We start from the raw sequence: 24,792 nt of genomic DNA, 5'->3' as shown, positions 1-24,792 counted from the left end.
AAATGTGTATATATGTATTATATAAACTTAATCTTTTAATACTGCTTATTTTTAGCCCATTGTTTAAAAAATAAAAGTTAAAAAATTTTAACTGCTTAAAAGTAAAGTTTTGCCATTGCTTGGAGAAACTTTTTTTTCCTTCTCTGCGCTGCTAGCTGTAACACTTCTTCTGGGTTGCTTGTGTTCAATTCTGTCTGGCCGATGGCTTTGATCTTCCAAAACAGAAAAGTGATGTTATTAGAGTTCTGGTCAAAAATAAATTCTTCCTAGTATACATGATACAAAACTACCTACATAGTAACCATGATGAAGTTAGTTTAATGATTAACTGAAACTAATTGCATATGCTAAGAGGTATGGAAGAAATTAACTTAAGACTGACTAGAACCACTCTTAAGGGAAAGATCAATTGCTGAACTACAGCTTCCATAATTACCGTCAGTAACATTAAGTACCTTCACGTAAGTTTATTTATTTCACTAAAATACCAGTAAATAAACTACATGTAATTTGACACATGATGTTGTTATAGTTAAGGCTTCTATAAAAATAGTTTGAAAAAAAATCTGAATTCATGTTTCAGGGCTTCACTATTTAATATGCAAAAACAGCTAGTTGCCCAGTACTTTATCATTTAGTGACTCATTTCTTTCATGATTGCAAAGAAGTATCTCAGCCTACTAAAAATCCATAGTATTCTTCCATGGAGTGTTTCGTGACAGCATATTTTAGGACCTTAGAATTACCTTTAGATTAAAAGGTAATCTACCTCTAAGTTTTTTTTTAAAAAATGAGAACTTTAACAGACTATTCCGGTGTGTAGCTTGAAGAGAGAAGATCCAGAAATGATCATCACTTAGGGAGTAGGAAGAATTGCTAAATTATTCTATTTCAGTATGAAGGAAAACGTAGGAAAACCTGGTAGTGGGGTATAACTAAGTTATTCCAAGCAAAATATCCTGAAGACCACTAGCTATAAAAGTCCTAAGTATACAACAGAAGTTGGAATAGAAGCGAGGAAAGGGTAAGGCAATCAGAAAATAACCCAAGGACTTGGGAAAACCAACTAAGGGGTACACAGGGAGATACCCGCAAAGAAGAAAAAGCAGAACAGTCATGAAAAAGGATAAAAATGATGTTGGGGAAGAGAAAGGAATACAATATTTCAAGAAGGAAGGAGATGTAAACAATAAAAGAAGGATTAAAAAGTATCCAATGGCTTTGGCATTTGGTGACCCGGGAGAAAAGTTAAGAGTGGTGATGGCAGAAGTCAAATTGCACTTGGTTGAAGAGCTTAACACACTAAGCAGAGAAAGAATGAAGGAGGAGGAGGCACAGTCAAGAAAAGTTTTTATTTAGGATGAAAAAGTTAATAGGCTATGGGAGAGGCTGACAATATAGGAGATGAGATAACTAATTAAAAGGTCACTAAAGGAACAATCAAAAGTAAGAACCTGCCTTCATCAAGGAGCAGCATGACCTTTTACTGACTAAAAGAGTGAGCTTAATGATGAGTAAAATTGAGGGTTATTTTAAAGGCAGAAAGCAGGACTTGAAACAGGAATTTGAACCCAGCACTCACAGGGCCACAATTCCCAAGACTGTAACTTCTATTAGGATAGGAGCTGGTCAGTCTTTTCTAATCTATTCCAAACACAGGCAAGGAAGTTACTGAAAATGGAAATGGGAGAGAGGATGGGCTTAACAGGAAGAAGTCTAAAAATAGCCCCTGAAAAAAACATTTTACCTACTGGTAGGCAAAACAAAAGATGAGGGGTCAGCTACAGTTGGGAATCATGGTTTGGTGATGGTACCAGTTTATATAGTTGTAGGCCTTTTCCCAACAGGACTCACTGCCTCAGAACAAAAAAGATTTTTGAACTCATTAGGACTTTTCTAGGTGAAGCGAAGGACAAAAACGCAAAGATAACTGAAAATATTGATCAAACAGTAGTTCTGACAGTCAATCATAAATAAATAGCTGGGGTTCCCAAATCTGGTTTGTTAACAGACCTACCTAAGAAATTAAAAATTAGATTTTAGGGCCTCATCTCAGACCGACTGAATCAGATTTCTGAGGTTCACAGAATGGTATTTGATGTACTCTTGGTGAGTAGGAAAGGAAGGGAAGCTGGGAAGGGCTGAGAGTGTAGGGAAAAATTGGCCATGAACTTGAACATCACACTGATCACAAGGAACATGGAAACCAAGAAGTAAGAGACAGATTCTTAGAACAATTGTGACTGACAGTAACACATGGCTGTGATACTGGGTGGCTGATGTAGGGTAAGGATGACATTGAACTTGTAAAACTAGGGGTGCTGGATACATGGATCACAGATCTTTTGATGCATGTAGAGGAATAACCAGGAGTTGCTCGAGTAAAGAGGTAGGTAAAAGCTTCGTAGGAGAAAGGGCTTAAAAAATTATACAAGGAGAGATGGTTTGGAAATAGCATCAGGGAACTGGGAAAGCTTCACTATTGCCTTTCAGCCCTGCATAAATTGGAAATATGGGAGAATGAGTAGCCTCAAATCAAGTGATCTAGCTTCGTGTTCTTATTCCTTTCTATTGTTTTGTTTTTGAAGATGCTACTATCCTCTAACTGATGGCTATACAATTTGGTCTAAGTACAAAGCTTTAAAAGACACTTAATAAACAGCATATACCTTTATAAACATGAGTGAAGAGAAAGTATTTATGGTAATACTGATGCAGCAAATGTTAGGCAAGTAAAAATGACCATAAAATCTGTAATGTTTTGGCTTATAAGTCAAATTTCAATAAACAATTCATCTATTCTGTAACTATCGAGCATTATGTGCCAAGCACCATTCTAAGTATCAGCTATGACAAAACCAAATTGCTACCCTCATGGGCAAATAGCCAATAAATAAGTAAATATGTAGTATGTTAGATGTAGGTATGGAGAAAAATTTTTATAGGGAAATGAGAATAAGAGTATTAGAGGGAAAAGGGGGAAAGACGTTGCAATTTCATAATATGGTCAGGAAAGGATGATTACTAAGGAGGTAATATTTGAGGAAAGACCTGAGAAAAGTTAAAGAATGTTCCTGGAAAAGAAAATTTCAAAAGCCCTTCAAGGTGATGAATGTTCTTGGCGTATTCGAGGAAGAGTAGGAGTACTAGTGTAGCAGAAGTTATGAAGGGGGAGTCAGATAGGCAGCTAGAAGTCAGGTCATATGTGGTCTTACAGGCACTGTATGGACTTCAGCGTTGTGTGAGGTGGGAAACCATTTAAACGTCTGGAGCAGAGAGATGACACGATCTAACATTTCAATATGGAATAAACTAGATGACTAGATCAAAATAGGATCTTTTAAAAAGTAAACACTGATAACCAAATTTTGGCAGTAATTAGGCACACAAAATCTTTTTGATTGGTCCAAATCTTAACAATGGTTCAATATTAGGGAAATTAAGTACATCATTGAAGGCATAAAGTAACTTACCGCAATTTGTCTTTTATCTGTTTCTCCTCTTTTATGATGAAGATCTGAATAAATCAGTTAAGAATAATAAATCTGATACTATTAGATACCATAATAGAATCTCAACTCTGTTTCTCAGGTTTGGTTTAGAAAATACACAATATTAAATACTTCTTTAATTTACAGAAATAAAACTACTCTAATATCACATATGTTGATGAAAGGATACAAGTCAGGTATTCCAAAATGGTAACATCCCATATGTAGTCATAGTAGGAGTCCATAGCATCATGACTGAAAAACAGAATTCGGTTACCTCCTCTTTCTTAAATAGAAAAATTTCAACTTCATTTTATTTTAAAAATCATTCATACCTGTTTTGTTCCTGCAGTGATTTAAAGGCTGTTTTGTAATCAATTTCTCTGAGGAACTGACATAAAATTGCCACCTACATAAACAAAGATTTGAAAGTGATTTCATGTAACTAGTGTCAAGTATGACTCTTCTTGGTTTTTTTTGGGGGGGGTAATTTTTAATGCTTCTTATATCAAGAATGTATCATTCAAGAGGTTTTGCAGATCACACTGTGTGAATGAGCTTGTATTGATGGACTCTGTTCAAATTTAATTGCAAAAACCTTTACACAAGTGTCTGTCTGCCTTTTCTTCATTGATGATCTAAATCCTAAATTTTTAGAGCTTTATTTGGCAAAAAGCCAGGTCAGAAAAACTGAAGGGAATGGAAAACTGCCAACCAAGTGTCATGACATTCAAGGACATATAGAACATGTGATTAAACCTTTTACAGCTGGCAAACACAAAGAAGTTCATTTTGGAAAAATTTAGGTTGCCAGTCTGCTTAACACAGAAAATAGATCCACTGCGATCAAGTTATGGAGGTCATGATGCTGATTTCTTTTTTAAGTATTTTAAATTTTTTAATATAATTCACATACCATAAAATTCATCCTTTTAGAGTGCAAAATTCAGTGGTTTTCAGTATATTCACCAAGTTGTACAATCATCACTATCAAACTCCAAAATACTTTCATTATTGTCGCCCATGTACTCCCTCACAAAATTGCATACCCGTTGACAGTCACTCTCCTCCCCCAAGTCTCTGGCAACCACTAATCTACGTTCTGATTCCACAGATTTGCCTATGCTGGACATTTCATATGAATGGCAGCATATAATAGCTTCTCGTATCTGGCTTTTTTCACTCAACACTTGCAAGATTCATCCCTGTTATATAGCATGTATCAATACTTCATTGCTTTTGATGGCTGAATGATATTTCATTGTATGTATATCCCAAATTTTGTTTATCCATTCATCAGCTGATGAACATTTGGGTTGTTTCTACTGTTTGGCTATTATGAATAATGCTGCTGTGAACATTCATGTACAAATTTTTCATGAACATATGTTTTCTATCATCTTGGTTATATAGCTAGGAGAATTGCTGGGTCATATGGTAATTCTATTTTTAACTTTTTGAGGAACTGCCAAACTGTTTTCCAAACTGGTTGCCCATTTTATATTCCTATCAGCATATGAGGGTTCCAATTTCTCCACATCTTCACCAACACCTGTTACTGTCTGTCTTTGAATTACAGCCATCCTAGTGAGTGTGAAGTGGTATGTATCTCACTGTGGTGTTGATTTTCCCTAATAACTAATGTACATATCTACTCTTATACATAAAAAAGCATACTTGAGCATGCTTCTTTTCCATTTAGAAGGTTCAAAGATCAATGTTTTCTAACTCACACTTTCATTTTAGTTAAAATTCTATAAACTACTGAAAAAAACAATATGCCAAATTCTAAATACCATAAACTTAAGCAATTATAAGGAAAATAAAAGCTACTTCCCAGTCCAATGCTTTATGTTTATTATAAATTATAATATACGTGAAAATATACCAACATCATAATATAAACTAACCTGTGTGTGGCAATTCAGCAAAGAACAGCACTTTATCATTCTTTTTATTACCTACAAAAATAATTATTTTAAAAATGATTATTTAAAAAACCATTTAAAAACTAATTTAAAAAACTAATAAATTATTAAAAAACTAACATCAACTGTCGCAAATGTATATTCTGATGTGGGATGTCTACAGTGGGGAAGTTTGAGTATGCGTACGGATTGTGTATTTTTACAAAACTCCTCCCAACCATAGCAGAATATATATTTGTTTTTTAAATAATTAATAAATACAATTAACTAAAAAAATAGTTACTAAAAAATTTAAAATCTTATTTCAAAAGCCATTAGTATAGTATTAAAAAAATGCTACTTCTTTTAAATTATGATACCGGTGGTCTAAACCAGGGGAAAGAGCAATGCATATCGACAGAAATGAACAAAATTCAAGATTTAGGAGGGAGAGTCAATACACCTTGAAGGCTGATTGGAATGTTGATAGGAGGGTCAGTGAAGAAAAGAGGATGGCACTCAGGATTTGGGCTTAGTCAACTCAAACGGTTAAAGAAAGGTGTCTGGTATTGTGACGGGGTTTTTTTGCAGGGCGGACAGGTCACCAGAAGGGGAGACTGGTAAGGCAAGGGGCTGAAATTAGTTTTGGACAGGCTGACTTTCAAGTGTTTTAGAAAATCAAAGCAGCAATGACTATGGGCATTAGAAATATGGAGAGTGATCTGGTCTCCAGCTATCAGTTTTGAGAGTTACCATCACAAACAGAAACGAACACGCTCACCCAAAAGTGACTCAGGAAGAACATTTAAAGGTAGACAAGACAAAAAAAACACCAACAAAAACTTACTTGGTCTGTGTAAACATCAGGGGGTACAGCCTTATTAAAGAAATCAGAACACACAGCTCCAGCCTGGAGGTAATAGTGAAGAGCTGCCGAATACTGATTTGTTGCTAGAGTAGAAAACAGAGATAAAGAATTACCTACCATTGGATCTATAGATTAAAAAGAAAAGACAGGGTATCTTTTGTGAAGTTAGGTATCCGTGAGTTGATAAAAGCAGATTCAAATCACACACTTAACCAGGACACTGGAAAAAAATTGCATTTTTTCAATCACTTTGAAGAAGCAATATAATAGATTCTTTGCTTTCTAAAACTGATTACACAAAAATTTAGCTCAGATTTCTTGACAAACGTATTAGTACAGAATTTAGTATTCGGAGGTATTTATTTCCCAAATGTTCACACTAGAAACATCTTTCTGAGGCAGTTTATAATCAACAAATCTATTCTAAATATAAAGATCTTAATAATAAATCATTTTGGGGGTTGGGGTGAAAATGAGCATTAAAACTGGCAACTAATCTGCTTCAAAAATAATCTGAGAGACAGCAGGATTAATATAGGTGAGGGCACAGATGAAATGAGACTGGCCGTGAATTAATTACTGTTAGAGCTGGGTGGCAAATACAGGTGGATTCATTATACCATTCTCTCTACTCTTATATTTTGAACTTTCTCTTTTAAAAACTAAACTCCTTAAAAACTGATCATGAAATGATACCAGTCAAAAATTTTATTTGATCTTTATAGTAACAGAAATATTCTAATCAGGTTGGAAATTATCACAGAAAATAAGGGGGAAGAGTATCAATGTATTTCCAGGAATGAAAATAATGATCAAGCGTGCCTGGACACATGGGGATGTGATGTACAGCATAGGGAACATAGTCAGTAATATTGTGATAACATAGGATGGTGTCAGATAGTTGCTAGATTTATGGTGACCATTTCTTTAGGCATATAAATGTTGAATAACCATTGTGTACACCTGAAAGTAGTATTATATGTTAGCTATATTTTAATTAAAATTTTTTTTTAAAAAAAAGAGTGCCTGGACAGATTTCAGAATCTTTAAATAGCAATTCTGTGAGCTAACCTTTAACCTTTTCTTAAGAATGTTTTACCAACTTACTAAATGAACATTCACTATTTAAAAAAAAAAAAAAAAAACAGAAAAAAACGGTAATCAACATAAAATTAAAAGCATGTGAACCAAAGGCTCTACCCAGAAAAATGCATACATATAATTAGTTTTACGCTCTTAATTTTATTTAGGAAGAAGAGTTAGATAATACCAAAAACAAGACTTAGGTTTAATAAAGTACTGTAATAAAATGTGTAATGTATTTTATTTTCCCTTCTAAAGGTGTTACAAAAGCAAAACACAAAGCAACCATACATCTCACTTACCAAAATAAATGTCTGCCTGAATTGTTAACCAGGAATGGTTGTTTGGATTTATGCTGAGAGCATACTGAACTAGCTCTTTTACTGTGATTGCGACAGCTTCAAAGTCAACTGACTGAAGGCTAAAGAAAAGACAATGAAAATTAATCTCTAATTTAAAAGATCTTCAAATTCCATATACACATTTATTAAAAACAAAAAGACACAGCCAAAATTTAGGTGACCATAAATATAATGCTAACTATTACTAGGATTAAATATATAAAACTATCAAAACTACATCTGATAAAGTGTGATAAGCTAACTTTTTACAAGGGATTGAAAAAAAACGGGATTTGTTTCCTCTTTTTTTTCCAAAATGCCAAAAAAAGTTGACCAGACCACTCTAAGAAAGTATCTTTAGATATTTTACAATATAAAGTATATAAATGTGGTAGGATAAACCCCTATCTCTGCTTTTTATGCACAATTTACAGGTAACAAAATTAAAGAGACAAACTCATAAAATTTCCCCAATTAATTTTTACGTTATCTAGAAGAAACCACAAAAAACAAGGGCTCACAGATTTAATGCAATCCCCATAAAACTCCCAATGGCATTTTTTAAAGAAATACAACAAAAAATCATCAGATTTGTTTGGCACCACAAAAGACCCCGAATAGCTAAAGCAATCTTAATTGCTTTTTTGTGATGCTGGAGGTATCACACTCCCAGACTTTAGCTTGTACAACCAGGCAATGATAATCAAAACAGCATGGTATTGGCAGAAAAACAGACACGTAGACCAATGGAATAGAACTGAGAACTCAGAAATAAAACCACATAAATATGGACAGATAATTTTTGACAAAGAAGCAAAAAACATACAATGGAGAAAAGACAGCTTCTTCAATAAATGGTGCTGGGACAATTGGAAAGCCACATGCAAAAGAATGAAACTGGACTGCTATCTGTTACCATGTACCAAAATTAATTTAAAATGGATCAAAGACTTGAGCATAAGACCTGAAACAATAAACTGCATAGAAGAAAACATTGGTACTAAACTTATGGACCTTGGGTTCAAATAGCATTTTATGAATTTGACTCCAAACGCAACGGAAGCAAAAGCTAAAATAAATGAGTGGGACTATATCAAACTTAAAAGCTTCTGTACAGCAAAAGAAACCATCGACAAAATAAAGAGGCAACCAACTGAATGGGAGAACATTTTTGCAAACAGTGCCTCCGATAAGGGACTAATATCCAGATATACAAGGAACTCATGCAACTCAACAACAAAAAAAAAACAACCCAATTGAAAAATGGGCAGAGGACCTGAAGAGACATTTCTCCAAAGACGACATACAAATGGCAAATAGACATATGAAAAAATGCTCAACATCACTAATCATCAGAGAAATGCAAATAAAAACCACAATGAGGTATCACCTCACCCAGTTAGAATGGTAAAAGTAACTGCAATTACTTTTGCACGAACCTAATAACAGAATGGCTATCATCAACAAGACAAATAATAACAAGTGTTGGAGAGGCTATGGAGAAAAAGGTACCCTCATACACTGTTGGTGGGAATGCAGACTGGTGCAGCTGCTATGGAAGGCAGTGTGGAGGTTCCTCAAAAAATTACGAATTACCGTATGACCCAGCAATCCCTCTCCTGGGCATCTACCCAAAAAATCTGAAAACATTTACCCCTAAAGATACGAGTGCTCCAATGTTCATTGCAGTTTTATTTACAGTGGCCAAGACATGGAAACAACCAAAATGTCCTTCGATAGATGGATAAAGAAATTGTTGTATATATATACATAATGGAATACTATTCTGTGGTAAGAAAAGATGAAATAGGACCATTTGTGACAACAAATCAAGAAAAAAATCAAGATGGATGGATCTTGAGATTATAATGCTAAGCGAAATAAGTCAGACAGAAAAAGCAGAGAACCACATGATTTCACTGATATGTGGTATATAAACCAGAAACAACAAAAGAACAAGACAAACAAATGAGAAACAAAAACTCATAGACACAGACAATAGTTTAGTGGTTACCAGAGGGTAAGGGGGGTGGGGGGGTGGGAGAGGAGGGTAAGGGGGATCAAATATATGGTGATGGAAGGAGAACTGACTCTAGGTGGTAAACACACAATGGGATTTATAGATGATGTAACACAGAATTGTACACCTGAAATCTATGTAACTTTACTAATAATTGTCACCTCAATAAACTTTAATTAAAATAAAGAAAAAAACAAAAAAACACAAGGGCTCAAACACTAACAGTACTGCTTTGTGGCCTTAAATCCACCCTGTGGCTTCTTGTAAGACTGACTGGCTCCCCTGAATTAGTTTCACTGGCCATCACAGGATTAGGTGCTGGATGTGGCAAGTGTACGCCTTAGGTGTATTTGATAGCAGTAAGGGAATCAAAAAAAGGGTAGGGAAACAGGCTAGCTGCTCTGAGTCTGGTTAAACCTGGAATCTTGAGATACAGAATTAGAAGATGAAATGGAGGATTAAAGCCAGGCCAGCACCCAAGTTACACAGCTGATGGCTCCCACTCCCTGGAGCAGTAAGGCACAATGGTAGAGAACACAAGCTCTGGATGCAGACACACATGAGGTTGAAGTACTGGCTCTATCATTTACAAGATGAATTTGGACAAAATACCTCTGTCCTGAGAGGTTAGACTACACCAAATATCACTGCTCCCAGTACACTGTGTTTCCCCGAAAATAAGACCTAGCTGGACAATCAGCTCTAATGCGTCTTTTGGAGCAAAAATAAATAATAAATAGTAAAATAAGACCGGGTCTTATATAAGACCTAATATAATAATATTAGAATAGACTACCAGGTCTAATATAATACCAGGCCTAATATACCATAATATAATACCATCTTATATAAGACCGGGTCTTAATTTTTGTTCCAAAAGACACAGCTGATTGTCCGGCTAGGTCTTATTTTCGGGGAAACAGGGTAGTGGGAAAGGAATTATGGTATTATGAGCAAATACTCAATTATTTATTTAAAACTAAATGAGTTAATCTGGTTTATGATTTTGTAGAAATTTAAAAAATGCTAACAAGTCTAAGAATTCTATCTGCATACAATCAATTTTGGTAATACTTTACCCATGCTATTCTCACACTATTCTTGGAGTCAATAAAGCCTCTTGCCCAAAATACTTCTTCTGGTCAAATGTTTATCATATTTTATTTTCTCTTGAATTACATTCAAGTAATTTTATCATGAACATAATAGTTAAGCCTACTACCATGTTTCCCCGAAAATAAGACCTAGCCGGATAATCAGCTGTAATGTGTGTTTTGGAGCAAAAATTAATGTAAGACCCGGTCTTATCCTTAGGAGTTATATTATATAAGACCGGATATTATATTATATATTATACCCAGTATTTATTTTATATTATATTATATATTATATTATATTATACTGGGTCTTGCATTAATTTTTGCTCCAAAAGACACATTACAGCTCATCGGCCGGCTAGGTCTTATTTTCGGGGAAGCACGGTATGTGCCAGTCTTTATTCCAAAAATTTAGTTTAGAAAATGTATTAACTTGCTTAATCCTCACAATTCTGAGGTAGGTATTATTCATATACCCATTTTACAGATGAGGAAACTGGCACAGAAAGCAACTTACCCAAGTTCATATACCTGATAACTGGAGTAGCTGGGATTCAAACCCTACAAGTCTGGCTTAGAACCTCTACAGTAAACCATTCTTTTTGTTCATTTTAATAAACACACACTGAAAATCAATCATTAGTTTACAGCCTAAAATTAGGCCAAAGTATTAGGTTTGTGTAAAAGTAATTGCTGTTTAAAAGGTTAAAAATAACTGCAAAAACTGCAATTACCTTTGCACCAACCTAGTAACACCAAAGAGGTGTTACAACCATCAATTAAAAAGGCAAAATGATCTCTACCTGATTCTTGAACTACCTAATAAACTAATGTCATATAAAAATCTGCAGTCAAAAAGCTGTGAAGTGTGCAAATTTGCTTCATGAAGCATGGTGCTTCTTTGGAGAAAAAGCCTCAGTAGGTGGAGGGAAGGGTCACTCATCCATTTTTGACCCTTCAATCCCTATATGAAATGTAGAACTGCTTCTAATCTCGAAGACTGAGATGGAAATAAATTACTCTCATTCTATTGCCTGCTCCCCTACCTACTGAAATCTTTTCTTCTTCAAAGATGCCACTAAAAGCAATAAAGGCCTAGGACCTGCGCTTCAGACACAAAGTTAAGACAAGTAGGGGAAAGGGAGGGAAGGAAAAGGAACTTCTGGGGCCAGCCCAGTGGCTCAGCTGTTTGGAGCTCCATGTTCCTAATGCTGAAGGCTGCCAGTTCGATTCCCACATGGGCCAGTGGGCTCTCAACCACAAGGTTGCCGGTTCGACTGACTCCTCGACTCCCACAAGGGATGGTGGGCTCTGCCCCCTGCAACTAAGATTGAACGCAGCACCTTGAGCTGAGCCGCTGACTCAGTTGGTTGGAGCGCATCCTCTCAACCACAAGGTTGCCTGTTCGACTCCCACAAGGGATGGTGGGCTGTGCCCCCTGCAACTAACAACGGCAACTGGACCTGGAGCTGAACTGCGCCCTCCACAACTAAGATTGAAAGGACAACAACTTGACTCGGAAAAAGATCTGGAAGTACACACTGTTCCCCAATAAAGTCCTGTTCCCCTTCCCCAATAAAATCTTTACAAAGAAAGAAAAGTAACTTCTGTGAGGAAACAAATGGACATGGATTCTCCTGAATGAGAAGTATCAATGCTATGTGTGGGAAGAGGAAAATATAAAAGGTTTCTTGTTCCAGAAAAAGTACACTTTCTTCTTCCCTTAAAAAAATTCCCATCATCTTGAGTCTCAGGCGATAAAAGGATGAAGATTTCTCCCATCCAAGTACTAACCAGGCCCGACCCTGCTTAGCAAGATCAAACGAGATCAGGTGGGTTCAGGGTGGTATGGCTGTAGACAGGAGAAGATGTCTTAAGGTAATTAAAGGCAACTAAAAGGGGTTGGGAGTCTCTGGTAATCAGTGTTAGAAGAGACCCACAAAGAATTACAAAAAACAATTTTCAAATAGGTATTTGCAAAAGAGATAAGATGCTGGAAACTTGACAGAAAGTCATTCTTTTGTTAGTCTTGATTTTTTAATTATACTCTGTGACATGTAATCAGGACTAGAGATCTTCTGTTCTACTGAGGCTGGTAAAACTTAGCTCTTAAGAGTTATGCCTTATCCACATTTTTAGGAAGAGAATTACTATAATAGAAAAACACAAAGTTAGCTATAGAATCTTAACAGATTGTAGATTTTTAATCAAATTATTCAAGGTTACATCATTCACAACGGTTCTAAATACATAAATAATTTAATAAAATGTAAGCCAGAATACTTACTTGGGGATGGAGGATGGCCAAATAGAAATGTGTTCAGCTGTAATATCATTCACAATGTCCTCCTTTAAAAAAAAAAAAAAAAAAAAAAAAAAAGTGTGATTTTAAAAGGAAATTTCAAAGATTTTTTCTTTTTAATGAAGTTATGAAATACTGACCCGAACATTGTGAAGTTTCACAAAGAGTGACAAAATAATAGTCAAAACCAATGGCTCCTATAGGAAAGAAAACACAGAATCCTTAAATATTATATATATATTTTTAAATATTTCTTCCATCAACCTCAGGGATACCAAGTATTTTCTTTCAAAAGAGTCTTACCCTTTTGAAATTTACATCTACTTTAGAGCACACTAAAGATCAACTTTATTTCTAATTTCATGAAAGCAATTACGGCATACAACTTACACAAAACTTATCATTCTTAGGGTCTGATTTATAATGCTCAAATCCTTACGTGACTTTTGAAATTGAGTAAATAGATCTCTTTCCAACTAGTACTTCCAGCTATGACAAAAAAATTGATTTTTTTATTCCTTAAAATAATAAAGGATGGAATTTGGGTCATGTCCAGTAAATAAACATGACATGAATCCTATCAAACAAAATTAAAGCTAGGCTTCACACACCTAGCCCTATTATGAAGAGTTCTTTACAATTTAAAAAATACCTGTTCCATTCAGTAAAACATGGTTAGGATAATGCTAAATAAATTTCTCCATTCAGACTATCCCATCCTCAACACTAAAGCACATTAATAGATCACCTAAATAATCATCATTTAAGCATTCAATATTTTTTAGTCATATTCTACAAAAATCAGCAACAGCAATTAATTAGATCAACTTTTAACAAAACATACCCGTAATTTTTTGATAAAAGAAAGCAGTTCATTCCTACAAAAAACAACAAAAAATTGTATATACATTTAATATCAGAAATTAAAAATAAAACTAAGAATGTAAATTATAGGTGAAGGTTTATTCCTAACTCTCCAGTTCTGAATGTATGAAAGAGTACAATATTCTACTGTCATGCTAATGTAATAAAAATTTTTCCCTATTTTAATCACATGTGACATCCTCAGAACTATCCAACCATATATATTAATCATATATGATTAACAGTCTCGTAACATATAAACAGAAGGTATTTCCGAAGGTGGTCATGTCAGACAAGACCATCAGATATCAGCACCAGAGAATTCTTACATTATCCATCTTTATGGTATATAAGAATAATGGTAGATGTTATTGAAATAGTACAAATAGTATAAATAACAACAAAAATAACAAAAAATATTGATCAAAACATACCGATACATTATACCTAATGTAGATTCCCTCTGCTTTATTAAACTAACTCTGCCATCATTTCCTCGTTTGTGCTGACTGGACACACTACAGATCTGAACAACAACTTCCCAAAGGTCTTTAGCACTCCGTCTACTTTCTTTAGGGCCTGGAAGTTCTTTGATTGTAGCTGCCAAAAGCTGTCCAAGCTATAATACAAAAAACAAACAGAAAATATGTAAGAGATAATCTGTAATGTTACACATTAGTTCTGCTATTAAGGCACACTTAAAGAAAGATGGATAATTGCCCAATATACCAAGCACGGTTATTTTATGCTGTGCCTTCTATCCAACAACTGAGGAATTTAGAGCTCACTGTCTACTGACATATTTGAATCTGATCAGGGAAGAGAATTCTTTAGTTTTACCAAATTATAAATGTCATTATGTCTAAACAATTAAAGTCTAAAGAGAACAAATTGATAGAACACAAAGAGGTATGTAAGTGGAAAAAAAATTCAAGTTGCCAATTGTACACAAGTTGCCAACTGATCCTGCTTTAAAAAAAAAAGTGTCACGAAATGTATACACCACAATGTTAATTTAACTGTGGTAAAAAGCCCAGAGATGAGATCAACATAGCGCTTAAATGTTACATACACACACACACTTTAATCATTTAAAAATTTTTCTTGGCCAGCCCAGTGGCTCAGGCAGTTGGAGCTCCATGTTCCTAACGCTGAAGGCTGCCAGTTTGATTCCCACATGGGCCAGTGGGCTCTCAACCACAAGGCTGCCAGTTCATTTCCTCGAGTCCCTCAAGGGACGGTGGGCTCTACACCCTGCAACTAAGATTGAACACGGCACCTTGAGCTGAGCTGCAGCTGAGCTCCCAGATGACTCAGTTGGTTGGAGCACGTCCTCTCAACCACAAGGTTGCCAGTTCGACTCCTGCAAGGGATGGTGGGCTACGTCCCCTGCAACTAGCAAAGGCAACTGGACCTGGAGCTGAGCTGCGCCCTCCACAACTAAGACTGAAAGGACAAAAATTTGACTTGGAAAAAAATCCTGGAAGTACACCCTATTCCCCAATAAAAGTCCTATTCCCCTTCCCTAATAAAAAATCTTTTAAAAAAAAAATTTTCTTAATGAAAAAAAGGGAAAAAATATAAATATTAAAGTTGGCAGAATAAGAGAACAAAACTTAGAGCAACTTTTCTCTAAGAAAAATGGTAAAAACTGGGGATAGAGGTACTGTTGTGTGGAGGCAGAATTAAAGGGCAGATTCCTGAAAACCTTTCAGGAGTGATCTGAATTAAAGCAGCCTTAAAGACGAAAGATGTAGAAAGACCCAAAATATAGAGAACAAAATCAGACTTATACCAAATTCAGCATTTCTTTCCCTCTATAATTTCAAAGCAAGAGAGATCCCTCTATCCTTTGTTCTTATTAAACCTTACACATTGTTGCTCTTTTAGAGGGTGAGGTGGCAAGGATAATCTCAAGTCCACTAGGAAACCCCAGTTCCCTAACTGGACCTAGAAAATGTTAATCATGGAGTCCCATTGCTTAAGGTGGCTTAAGAAAGAGGCAGTATTATTAACAAAGATGAAAATTGGTGCTTTTCCCCCCAATTCTTTCGTAATAAAAAACTTCAAACACAAAAAAATTGAAATAGTTCAATAAATACCTGTATACTTGACTTATTTTGAATATTCTGCCATATTTGTTTTATATGTATCTACACATACTGTTCATTAAAGTAAGTTGCAGACACAAGATTTCACTCCTAAACACTTCAAATGTATCTTCTAAGGACAAGGACAGTCTCCTACATAACACAACTCCATGATCATACCTAAGAAAATTTACAAGAATAGTGGTGCTTTCTAAATCTAGTGAATTATGTAAAAACCCTGGCTATGCTATAAAGGAAATCAGGGGTCCATGGTCTAGTAGAACATTTCATCCTGCATGCTTACTGAACACAGTCTCTTCTCTGACAACGAGGATCACTATATATGCAGTTACTTACTGCAGTACAATGCAAGCCTATTGTAGCTCCTTGTCTCAAATTCATTTCTGTCGTCAGGGATCACATGCTTAGTTGAAGGTCACTACATTAAGTAAATTTACTTAATTAAAAATGAGAATTTTCAGGTCTTAGACCCCAAGTCAACTGAATTTCACATACATTCCTGAGCATCTAGTAAAGCACTGAGAATGCAAAAGTTAACTGTTTTCAAGAAGATCACTGTTTTAGAGGGAAGACAGACAGGTGAACAAATAATTTACTAAGAAGTATAAGCACGACAAAATACCTCCACAGTACAACAGTAGCAGGACCAGTACAAGAGCACAAAGGCAACAAGAAGAGAAAGTGCTTTATTCGTTGCGGAGAAAGGAATATAGGAAAGCTTCAAAGAAACCACACAAACAGGCAGGGTATCCAGCTAAGTCAACGAACAGCACGTGCATGAATGCAGAAACATGAGACAGCATGGTGTGTATAGGGACCTGTGAGTACTCTTGGCAGTGCCAGCACAAAGCTGGCATGACAAGGAGCAGGGGAGAGGAGAGGAAACTGGGAAAGGAGAAGCTCTCACACTTTAAAATGTTGTATAGACGATATTAAACACTTGGGTCTTTATCCCCTACTATTACTGCTATTACCACCAGCCCCTCTTCCTCCTCCTAGTCTTTTATAATCCAGGTGCCCATACATCCTGTGTACTTTCCAATGCACTACACTGCTTCCCATCCCGATCCAAAGGGGTGACTGGACAGGTCTGTATTATTTCAAAAGGATATATTTTAGTCACATCCATAAGATTTTTTCTTTTCTTTTTTGTGATTATATAATCGATATTCAAATGAAGAAAATAAGTAACAGAATGGAAAATAAAATTAAAATCAGCTAATATTCCACTACCCAGAGATAATAACTGTTAATATCCTAATATCCTTCCGGACTTTCTCCAACACACCAAATTCAAAGTTTATTAATATTAACTATCCAAATTGTATTATTTCCAAAACACAATCCCTTGCTTTAGACTTCTTTCTCTGATTCCTTTTCTCTTGACATTAACAAGGGAGCAATGGGCCACCTAGGATTGGAAACACACAAAACCCTAACCCAGATGAGACAATGAGCTGCCTCAGGGACTCTTCAGTAAGGTCATCACATATCCTTCCTCCTTTCGGGCTGGATCAGAGGGCACTACAGGAAGCAGTGAGATAACCTAGCCCAAGGTTAGGAAACCTACAACACAATATCCTGTGCCTTTCCACATTGTAGGCCTTCAAACATGCACCCATCTCTCCCGGGGCGCAGCTCCACAGAATTCACAGCTAAGGAAAGTGAAGAAAAAAACTGTACTGCCTTAACACTGAGCAACAAGCTACAATTCTAAGTGGAAATTATGGTCTTGGAACAAAATGATTCTCTCATCTGCACGTTTACTAAAGACTAAGAGGACACTGATGGGCATAAACACACAAGTACCCTAGATATTAGGAACTCATATCACAGAAAGTTCACTAGAAAAACAGGTATCATCCAATGTTTGAAATTCCAAAAAGGAGGATTTAAGTATGATGATAAATGTTTATGAACAATTGTAAAGAAGACAAAAAGGAGGAAAAAACAAAAGAAATCAGTAAGTCTTCAAAGGGTTGAAATGAAATGAGCTCCATTTTTAAAAGGACATACATGAAATAAAGAGGAAGAAACAAATAACCAAAGACAAATGTAAAAAAGTAATACAGTCTTTTAAGAGTTCCCAGATAACCATCCAATTAAGGGACTATATACTAAACATGAGATGAGGGTAGATGAAGAGTAACAAAAGGTGATACAAACAATAAAAAAGGAATAAGGAAACCTAAAGGAACAAATGTACGCAAAAAAATGTTACATCACTAAAAGTTTTGTTTTGTTTTAACTAAAAGACCAGAAAGGGGAGAAAAGCCCACTACCTATTTAGGGAATACATAGTATTAACACATGAAAGATATAATCTTAGGGACAATCTCCAGTCTCTCTCTATTTTTGATGTTTTCTTCACCCGGGAGCATTTTCAGCTGCACAGGAACGATATAATTAAGAAAGGAGATACTATCAATTCACTGAACTTTCACATGGGTATAATTACTGACAACGAACATGTATACTAGTAAGAATCAGGCACATCAAATTCAAAGAAACAAATAGGCTCTAAAGGGTAAGGTGAACTGCACCCCTGACTGATCCGTCAGTTCACACCAGGTAATGCCTGTGTATTCCAGAGCTTAAAACTAGAGTTTGATTTTATCATTTACAGCAAGAAAAGCTAACCCATCTCTCACTAGCTTAGGATTATACCAAAATTTCACCTGTTAACTACATAATTTTTGCTTGCATTCTCATGAACTATAGGGTATTAGAAAAAAATATTTAGGAAGGGCAAACTCAAGTACCTGAATTATCAAAACCTATACTTCTAACTATAAACAAGTATTTGTCTCATCTTACAGTGAATCATAGAAAATGGACAAGTTCCGATTGTAGTATAGATAAAAAAATTGGTACAATTATTTCATTCACAAAAAGAATTAAATAATTCTTTTATTTAAACACAAATTACCTTTACATATGGGTTGCTCTGAAGCAGAAATGCAGGAACTTGCAGTGTAAGGTATTCATTTTCCTTCCAGTTTAACATAAAAGCAACACACTCCTCAGCAATAACTTGACGAAGAGGAATATCTAAAAAGCAAAGAAAATAGTTGGAATTACCATCACAACATTAAAATGAGAACAAAGCAAAATTTGCTCAGATTTCAAACATATTAAAAACAAGTTACAAATGAAAATTAGAAAAATACTGACATTTTATGCTTTTCTCTAGAAAGTTTCAAGTTTCCCAACAATAGACTGCCATGGTCCCTACTATTAATCAACAAAAGTATCTACCTTAAGAACATCTTAGATGCCCAACACTCTTACTTGTGGACATTTATAATTCAAATGAGCAGAGAATAAACACACAAATGAAACAAGTACAAAATGGCATGGTATAAACTTTTAGTACATTTAGAACACAGAAATAGCTAAAACCATACAATAAAACTACATTCTGAGTTAATATATCATTTTTAATATTTTTTCTGACTGAAATGTAATAAATATTCCTATGAGACGTCATTCACTTTCAAAAAATGTTTACTGTACCAAAAACAACTTTAAATAAAAAATATTAGAATTGTTTTGAACATTATTTCCTTTAAACAAAATTATTAAATATACCTTAATATCAAATATGCTGTGAATTTTTATAGCTCAAAGTATGTAATTAGGCTTTAATGTACAGCAGTGAAAAAGAAACCCCAATGAATGCTAAATAACAATGTTAAGACTTAAAATGGGAAGAGCTACTAAACTTAAGTAGCTGTATTTTTCAGTCTTTCTAAAAACACTGTGCTTGTGCCTACTTAATTTATGTCTCACCTTATTCAAAAAAAAAATCTGGTATGACAAAAAGCAGCCCAAGAACAGATAAAAATAGAATAAAAATACATTATCTGCATCATCTTCTTGAAGAAGGAATGGAGAGAGAAGTGAAATTAGTATCCCAAATGCATGCATGTCATTGAGTTCTATACAATTTACCAAAGGAAGGCCATATAGCAATTGGCTCCAAGATTTCATTTATTTACCAGGCACTTCTCATCAGTAATATGGCAATGGCTCTTAAAGATGAATCAGAGCCTAGAGAGTGGAGTGCTGATACAGACTGAGAGGCAGTGTTTTGGAGAGTAAACTTCCTTGTAAGCACCTGCAATACAATTATTCCTTATCAAAAAGTACAAGTCATAGGCAGTAACAGGCAGCCAGAGTAAGTCTAACATTCTATTTTGTTGAACTCCAAGGAACATTAACAAGGACATGTGTCTCAACAGAAAGCTACCTTTGAATATAAAGGTATTAAAACTTGGGGGCTCTCTCCCAAAAGACATGGTTTTAGAATAATTAATCTGTAGCTCTTATTTCTATTTTAATTAAAAGGTGGGATCTGTTGTTGGTTAAGATCACTTCTTATTCCTGATAGAAAAGCCAGGTCAATACTGTGTTCCATAGAGGGCATGCATCTAACTCATTCAAACTTGGCCCATTATCACCAGGGAATAATTTTTTTTCCTTCAAAAAGGAAGGAGAAGATGGCCGAGACACCTTTTTACACTGCTCCCCCAATTCTGACCCATGGAGACACCATCCTACCAACAGCACCTCTCTCAGTGGTACTGGAGGGCAGAGTTGTAAGAGCATCAGAGCCAGAGGTCTATGCTGAACTCAAGTAACTTAGTCTGTAATTGAGGCTCGAAGTCAAAGACAAGGAACTGTGCCTGTAGGGAAAAAATCATTTCCTTGTTCCTCCTAACAATACATTACACCCTTTCCTTCTCATTTTAAATACCATTTATAGCATAAGCTATGGGTCAAATGGCTGAAAATTTCATAAGCTAGGAATTTAAACAAATTATGGGCAGAGCTATGAGACTTAAACAAAAAAAAGAAAAAAGTGATATGAACTCTAAACTACTGACATGCCAAAAAGGTAGTATAAATAGATTACAATTATTTAGACATTTCTAGCCATTTCAGAGTAAGAGCATAGGCTTAAGTTGGACTCAAATCACAGTTGTCTCTGTTATCTCTAAGTGCATGACTTTGGCCAAATTCTTTATCCTCTCTGCGCCTCAGTTTCTTGATTTACAAAATAGGGATAATTAAATAAGTAGCTACTTCACAGAGCTGCTGTGAGGACTAAATGAGTTATGCATCTAAAGCTCTTAAACATTATCTGACATGTAGTTAGCACTCAATAAACGTTAGGGTTTTTCAATTCTTTTTGCTTTTAATTTTAGAAAAACTATGTATAAAAAAACAACCTTCTACCTTTAAAAAGAACACATATACACAGTGGCATGTGTCAATTAATAGTTGGTGCCAGCATATTATCAGATCAAGTCTTCTTATGATACTGAAGGGCACTGATGCATTAAAGCTCAAAGATATTCAATCAACAGAGTGCTAAGAAGTTGTAATTTCTACTAGAAATCAGAATGTAACAACAAACTCATTCAAAAGACCCCAGAGGGCCAGCAGCTATTTCTGTTTTGGCACATTATTAGCACCTTCCTTTACACTTCAATTTTACTCTTTACAACATTAAATGTGTACAGTATGATTTAATAGCTCTAAGTACTTCTATTAAAACATGTGAAATTAAGAAACTACTTGAACTAAGCAAGATTTATATGTAACATAGATAATTTATTTAAGTCACTTTTCATGAGTTATTTACATTTGAATTAGACACACAAAGTTCCCAAAGTGACCACAAGTGAGTTCCTGACCCAGTGACAATTATTTTGAGGGCTTTCTATGATGGTAATGGGGAAATAAACCTTCAACCTGTACCTTCAAGGACATTTTGATTCTTTTAACAGAGTATCTTCAAATTGCAATACAGTTTCTGTAGTGTAGTGTCCCCTCAAAATTCATGTTCACCTGAACCTCAAAATGTGACCTGATTTAGAAATAGGGTCTTTGCAGATTATTTCGTTAAGATAAGGACATACTGATTTAGGGCAGACCCTAAATCCAGTGACTGGAGCCTTGCAAGAGGAAACACACACGTGCGCGCATGCCACATAAAGGAGGAGGCAAAGGTTGGAGTGATGCACATACAAGTTAAGGAATGCCAAAGATTGCTGGGAGCCAGGAAGCTAGGAAAAGAACAAGGAAGGATTCTCCCCTAGAACCTCCAGAAGGTGCATGGTTCCGCAGATACTGTAATTTCAGATAGTCTCCAGAAATGTGGAAAAATGAATTTCTCTTGTTTTAAATTGCCTAGTTTGTAGTACTTTATTATAGCAATCTTAGGAAATGAAGTTTCCTAAATTTTCTCCAATATTCTCAAGTGAAGCTCACATCTGAATTCTGTTTTAGGAGAGAAATAACTTTTTATAGATGGTAAGAAGTAAATGTTCATTTAGATTTTCCACCACAATTACATGAGTACTGAATTTCTGAAATGTAGCTTTGTGCAACAGTCTTACCGGGAAGCCTCATTTCCAGATATCCCCGCACCCTACTAATAAGATCAGAAGGAGGTCTCTCTCCTGATTGCCCTGTCCCAGCTTCATGTTTATGAATATCCAAAAGCAGCATCTCATTCAGCATGACCTGACGAAGTTTTGGTGAGAACTCTGTTACCAACTCCAAACAAGCAGCAAATAGCTGTTTAGCATGGAAAAAGTCCTATAAAAAGAAATAACAGAATAACCTGGATCACCTTTCCTCTGGAGTCAAAAAACACATATTTATGAGTACAGGGCAAAGAGGATTAAAGGTTAACACTGGTTACCTCGGGGAACGAAACTAAATTATCTTGTTCTTTATTTATCTCTATATTGATTTATTCCAATAAATACTAATTCTTCTGTAATTTTTAAAAAACAGCCAATAATCAATATAAAATACATGCCATATTACTAAACAAGTTTTACATAAATTGTAAAATAACAAAAATTAAAGTTTTTACTAAATTATACATATTATATACATATATTATATATAGGTGTAAAATTCTATGACAAGTACCCTTCTCCATCAACCTAGATATTCAGAATTAGACCTTACATCCTTCAACAAGGTTTCACATTCTAAAATCTTTGCACACGTTATTAATCTACATTAATTGGCTAATAAATTAAATCAGCTACAACCCAAGCCCTTTCCTACACATCTCCTAATTTTTCCAAAGAGTAATCTTCGATTATCTCTCTCTCCCCACAGGCTTCCTTCACTCCTACAATCTGCCTTCTATCCCATCATGATGAAAAAATAACTCACTGAAACAACTATTTTCTAATTGTCCAATCTACCGAACACTTTTCAGTTACCTTACCTGACTTAAGGGACTGCACCCCAGTGCTGTCCACTCCCTTTTTCTTGACATTCTCTATTCCCTTGGCTATTATGACTCCGCATGGATCTGATATTCATATTCATCATACCAGGTTTTCTTGGACTCAATGCTACATCCCCTAAACTCTGTATATTCTCCCTGAGTAACCTCTGATGACTCTCCAATCTGTATCTCCAGCCCAGACCACTCCCCAAGCTTCAGGCTCATGTTTCCACTTGCAGGCCCAAATTAAACATTGTAAAAATGAACTCATAATCCGCCCATCAAAAATGTTATTCTCTACACATGCACTTGTTGGCATTCCCATTTGTTCTCCGACACCCAAAGCAGAAACCTGACCATCATCCTCGATTCTTTTCTCCCTCTTGCCTTCCACAGCAAATCAGTTAGCAATCAATTCTCGATTTTACCTCCTAAAGATTTCTCTAATGTTCTCTTCTATCATTTCTAGCCCTTGTGCCACTTACTACCTGTATGATCTTAGCCAATTTAATACCTTTGTCTTTCATACCTCCGGAAAACTGAGTTAACACCTTTCACGGTTTTTTTGTGGTTTTTTTTTTTTTTAAGAAAAACGCACATGAAAATTGAACAATAGTCTCTGAGTTATTTTAAGACTGGAAGGCAAAAAGTTCCCAATGACATGACTCTCTATTATAAACTTTTCAATAACTTAAACAATTGTCTATAGCTTTACTGTGCAATATGGTAGCCACTAGCTACACGTGGCTATTGAGCACGTGAATTGAGACCAGTCCAAACTGGGAGGTGCTATAAGAGTTAAAATACTCACTGGATTTTGAGTGAAAACTTAGCATACACACGTTTTTTTAAAAAAGGAAAATATGTCCATTTTTAGAGTTTACATGTTTAAAAGATAGTCTAGATATATTGGGTTAAAATATACTAAAATCTATTTCATCTTTTTTGTACTTCTAAAAATGTGGCTACTAGAAAATTATACATTACACATGTAGTTTGCATGGTATTTCCCTTGGACAGTGTCGGTCTAGAACAGCAGTTCTCAAACGTTAGCATTCATCAGAATTACCTGGAGAACTTATTAAAACAGACTGCTGGGTCCATCTCCAGTTTCTGATTTAGTAGAGCTAGGACAAGGTCCAAAAGTTTGCATTTCTAATTTAAGTTCCCAAATATCGAGTATCACCAAAGCTGCTGGTGTAAGGACCATAGTTTGAGAACCACTGGTTTAGATCAGTCTTCAAAAGTGTCTTTGTTTATTTCACTCTTAAAAGTTTTATGTAAAAATTCACTTCTCTATATAAATTTTTACGTTGAAAAATGTAATTTTTTTTAGCCAAAGTTTAAGGAGATGCTCAAGTGTAGTGTAAGCACTGAGTTTTTGAATAATGAATTATACTTTGTTCCTATTTTAAAACATACATGCACTGAGGGATACATCCAACAA

General features: G+C 35.2%; 1 protein-coding gene across 3 annotated transcripts in view; it reads right to left on the bottom strand.

Annotated features, from left to right (window-relative positions):
• Positions 1–11: 11 nt before the first annotated feature.
• The window catches only part of INTS8 (integrator complex subunit 8), a 48,046-nt gene continuing 23,265 nt past the window's right edge, over positions 12–24,792 (bottom strand). For all 3 annotated transcript variants that reach the window (XM_033126078.1, XM_033126079.1, XM_033126080.1), the window contains 13 exons: positions 22,492–22,693; positions 19,014–19,135; positions 14,408–14,592; positions 13,954–13,987; positions 13,250–13,306; positions 13,095–13,156; positions 7,652–7,770; positions 6,246–6,349; positions 5,402–5,452; positions 3,827–3,900; positions 3,682–3,746; positions 3,474–3,517; positions 12–212 (listed from right to left, as the gene is read on the bottom strand). In XM_033126078.1, coding sequence (XP_032981969.1) covers positions 96–212; positions 3,474–3,517; positions 3,682–3,746; positions 3,827–3,900; positions 5,402–5,452; positions 6,246–6,349; positions 7,652–7,770; positions 13,095–13,156; positions 13,250–13,306; positions 13,954–13,987; positions 14,408–14,592; positions 19,014–19,135; positions 22,492–22,693 — 1,236 coding nt within the window. In that variant the 3' untranslated portion in view covers positions 12–95. The remainder of the gene's footprint in view (positions 213–3,473; positions 3,518–3,681; positions 3,747–3,826; positions 3,901–5,401; positions 5,453–6,245; positions 6,350–7,651; positions 7,771–13,094; positions 13,157–13,249; positions 13,307–13,953; positions 13,988–14,407; positions 14,593–19,013; positions 19,136–22,491; positions 22,694–24,792) is intronic.

This window comes from Rhinolophus ferrumequinum, chromosome 14, assembly GCF_004115265.2.
Source record: "Rhinolophus ferrumequinum isolate MPI-CBG mRhiFer1 chromosome 14, mRhiFer1_v1.p, whole genome shotgun sequence".
Taxonomy (NCBI): domain Eukaryota; kingdom Metazoa; phylum Chordata; class Mammalia; order Chiroptera; family Rhinolophidae; genus Rhinolophus; species Rhinolophus ferrumequinum.
This window is presented reverse-complemented; position numbering and strand designations above follow the sequence as displayed.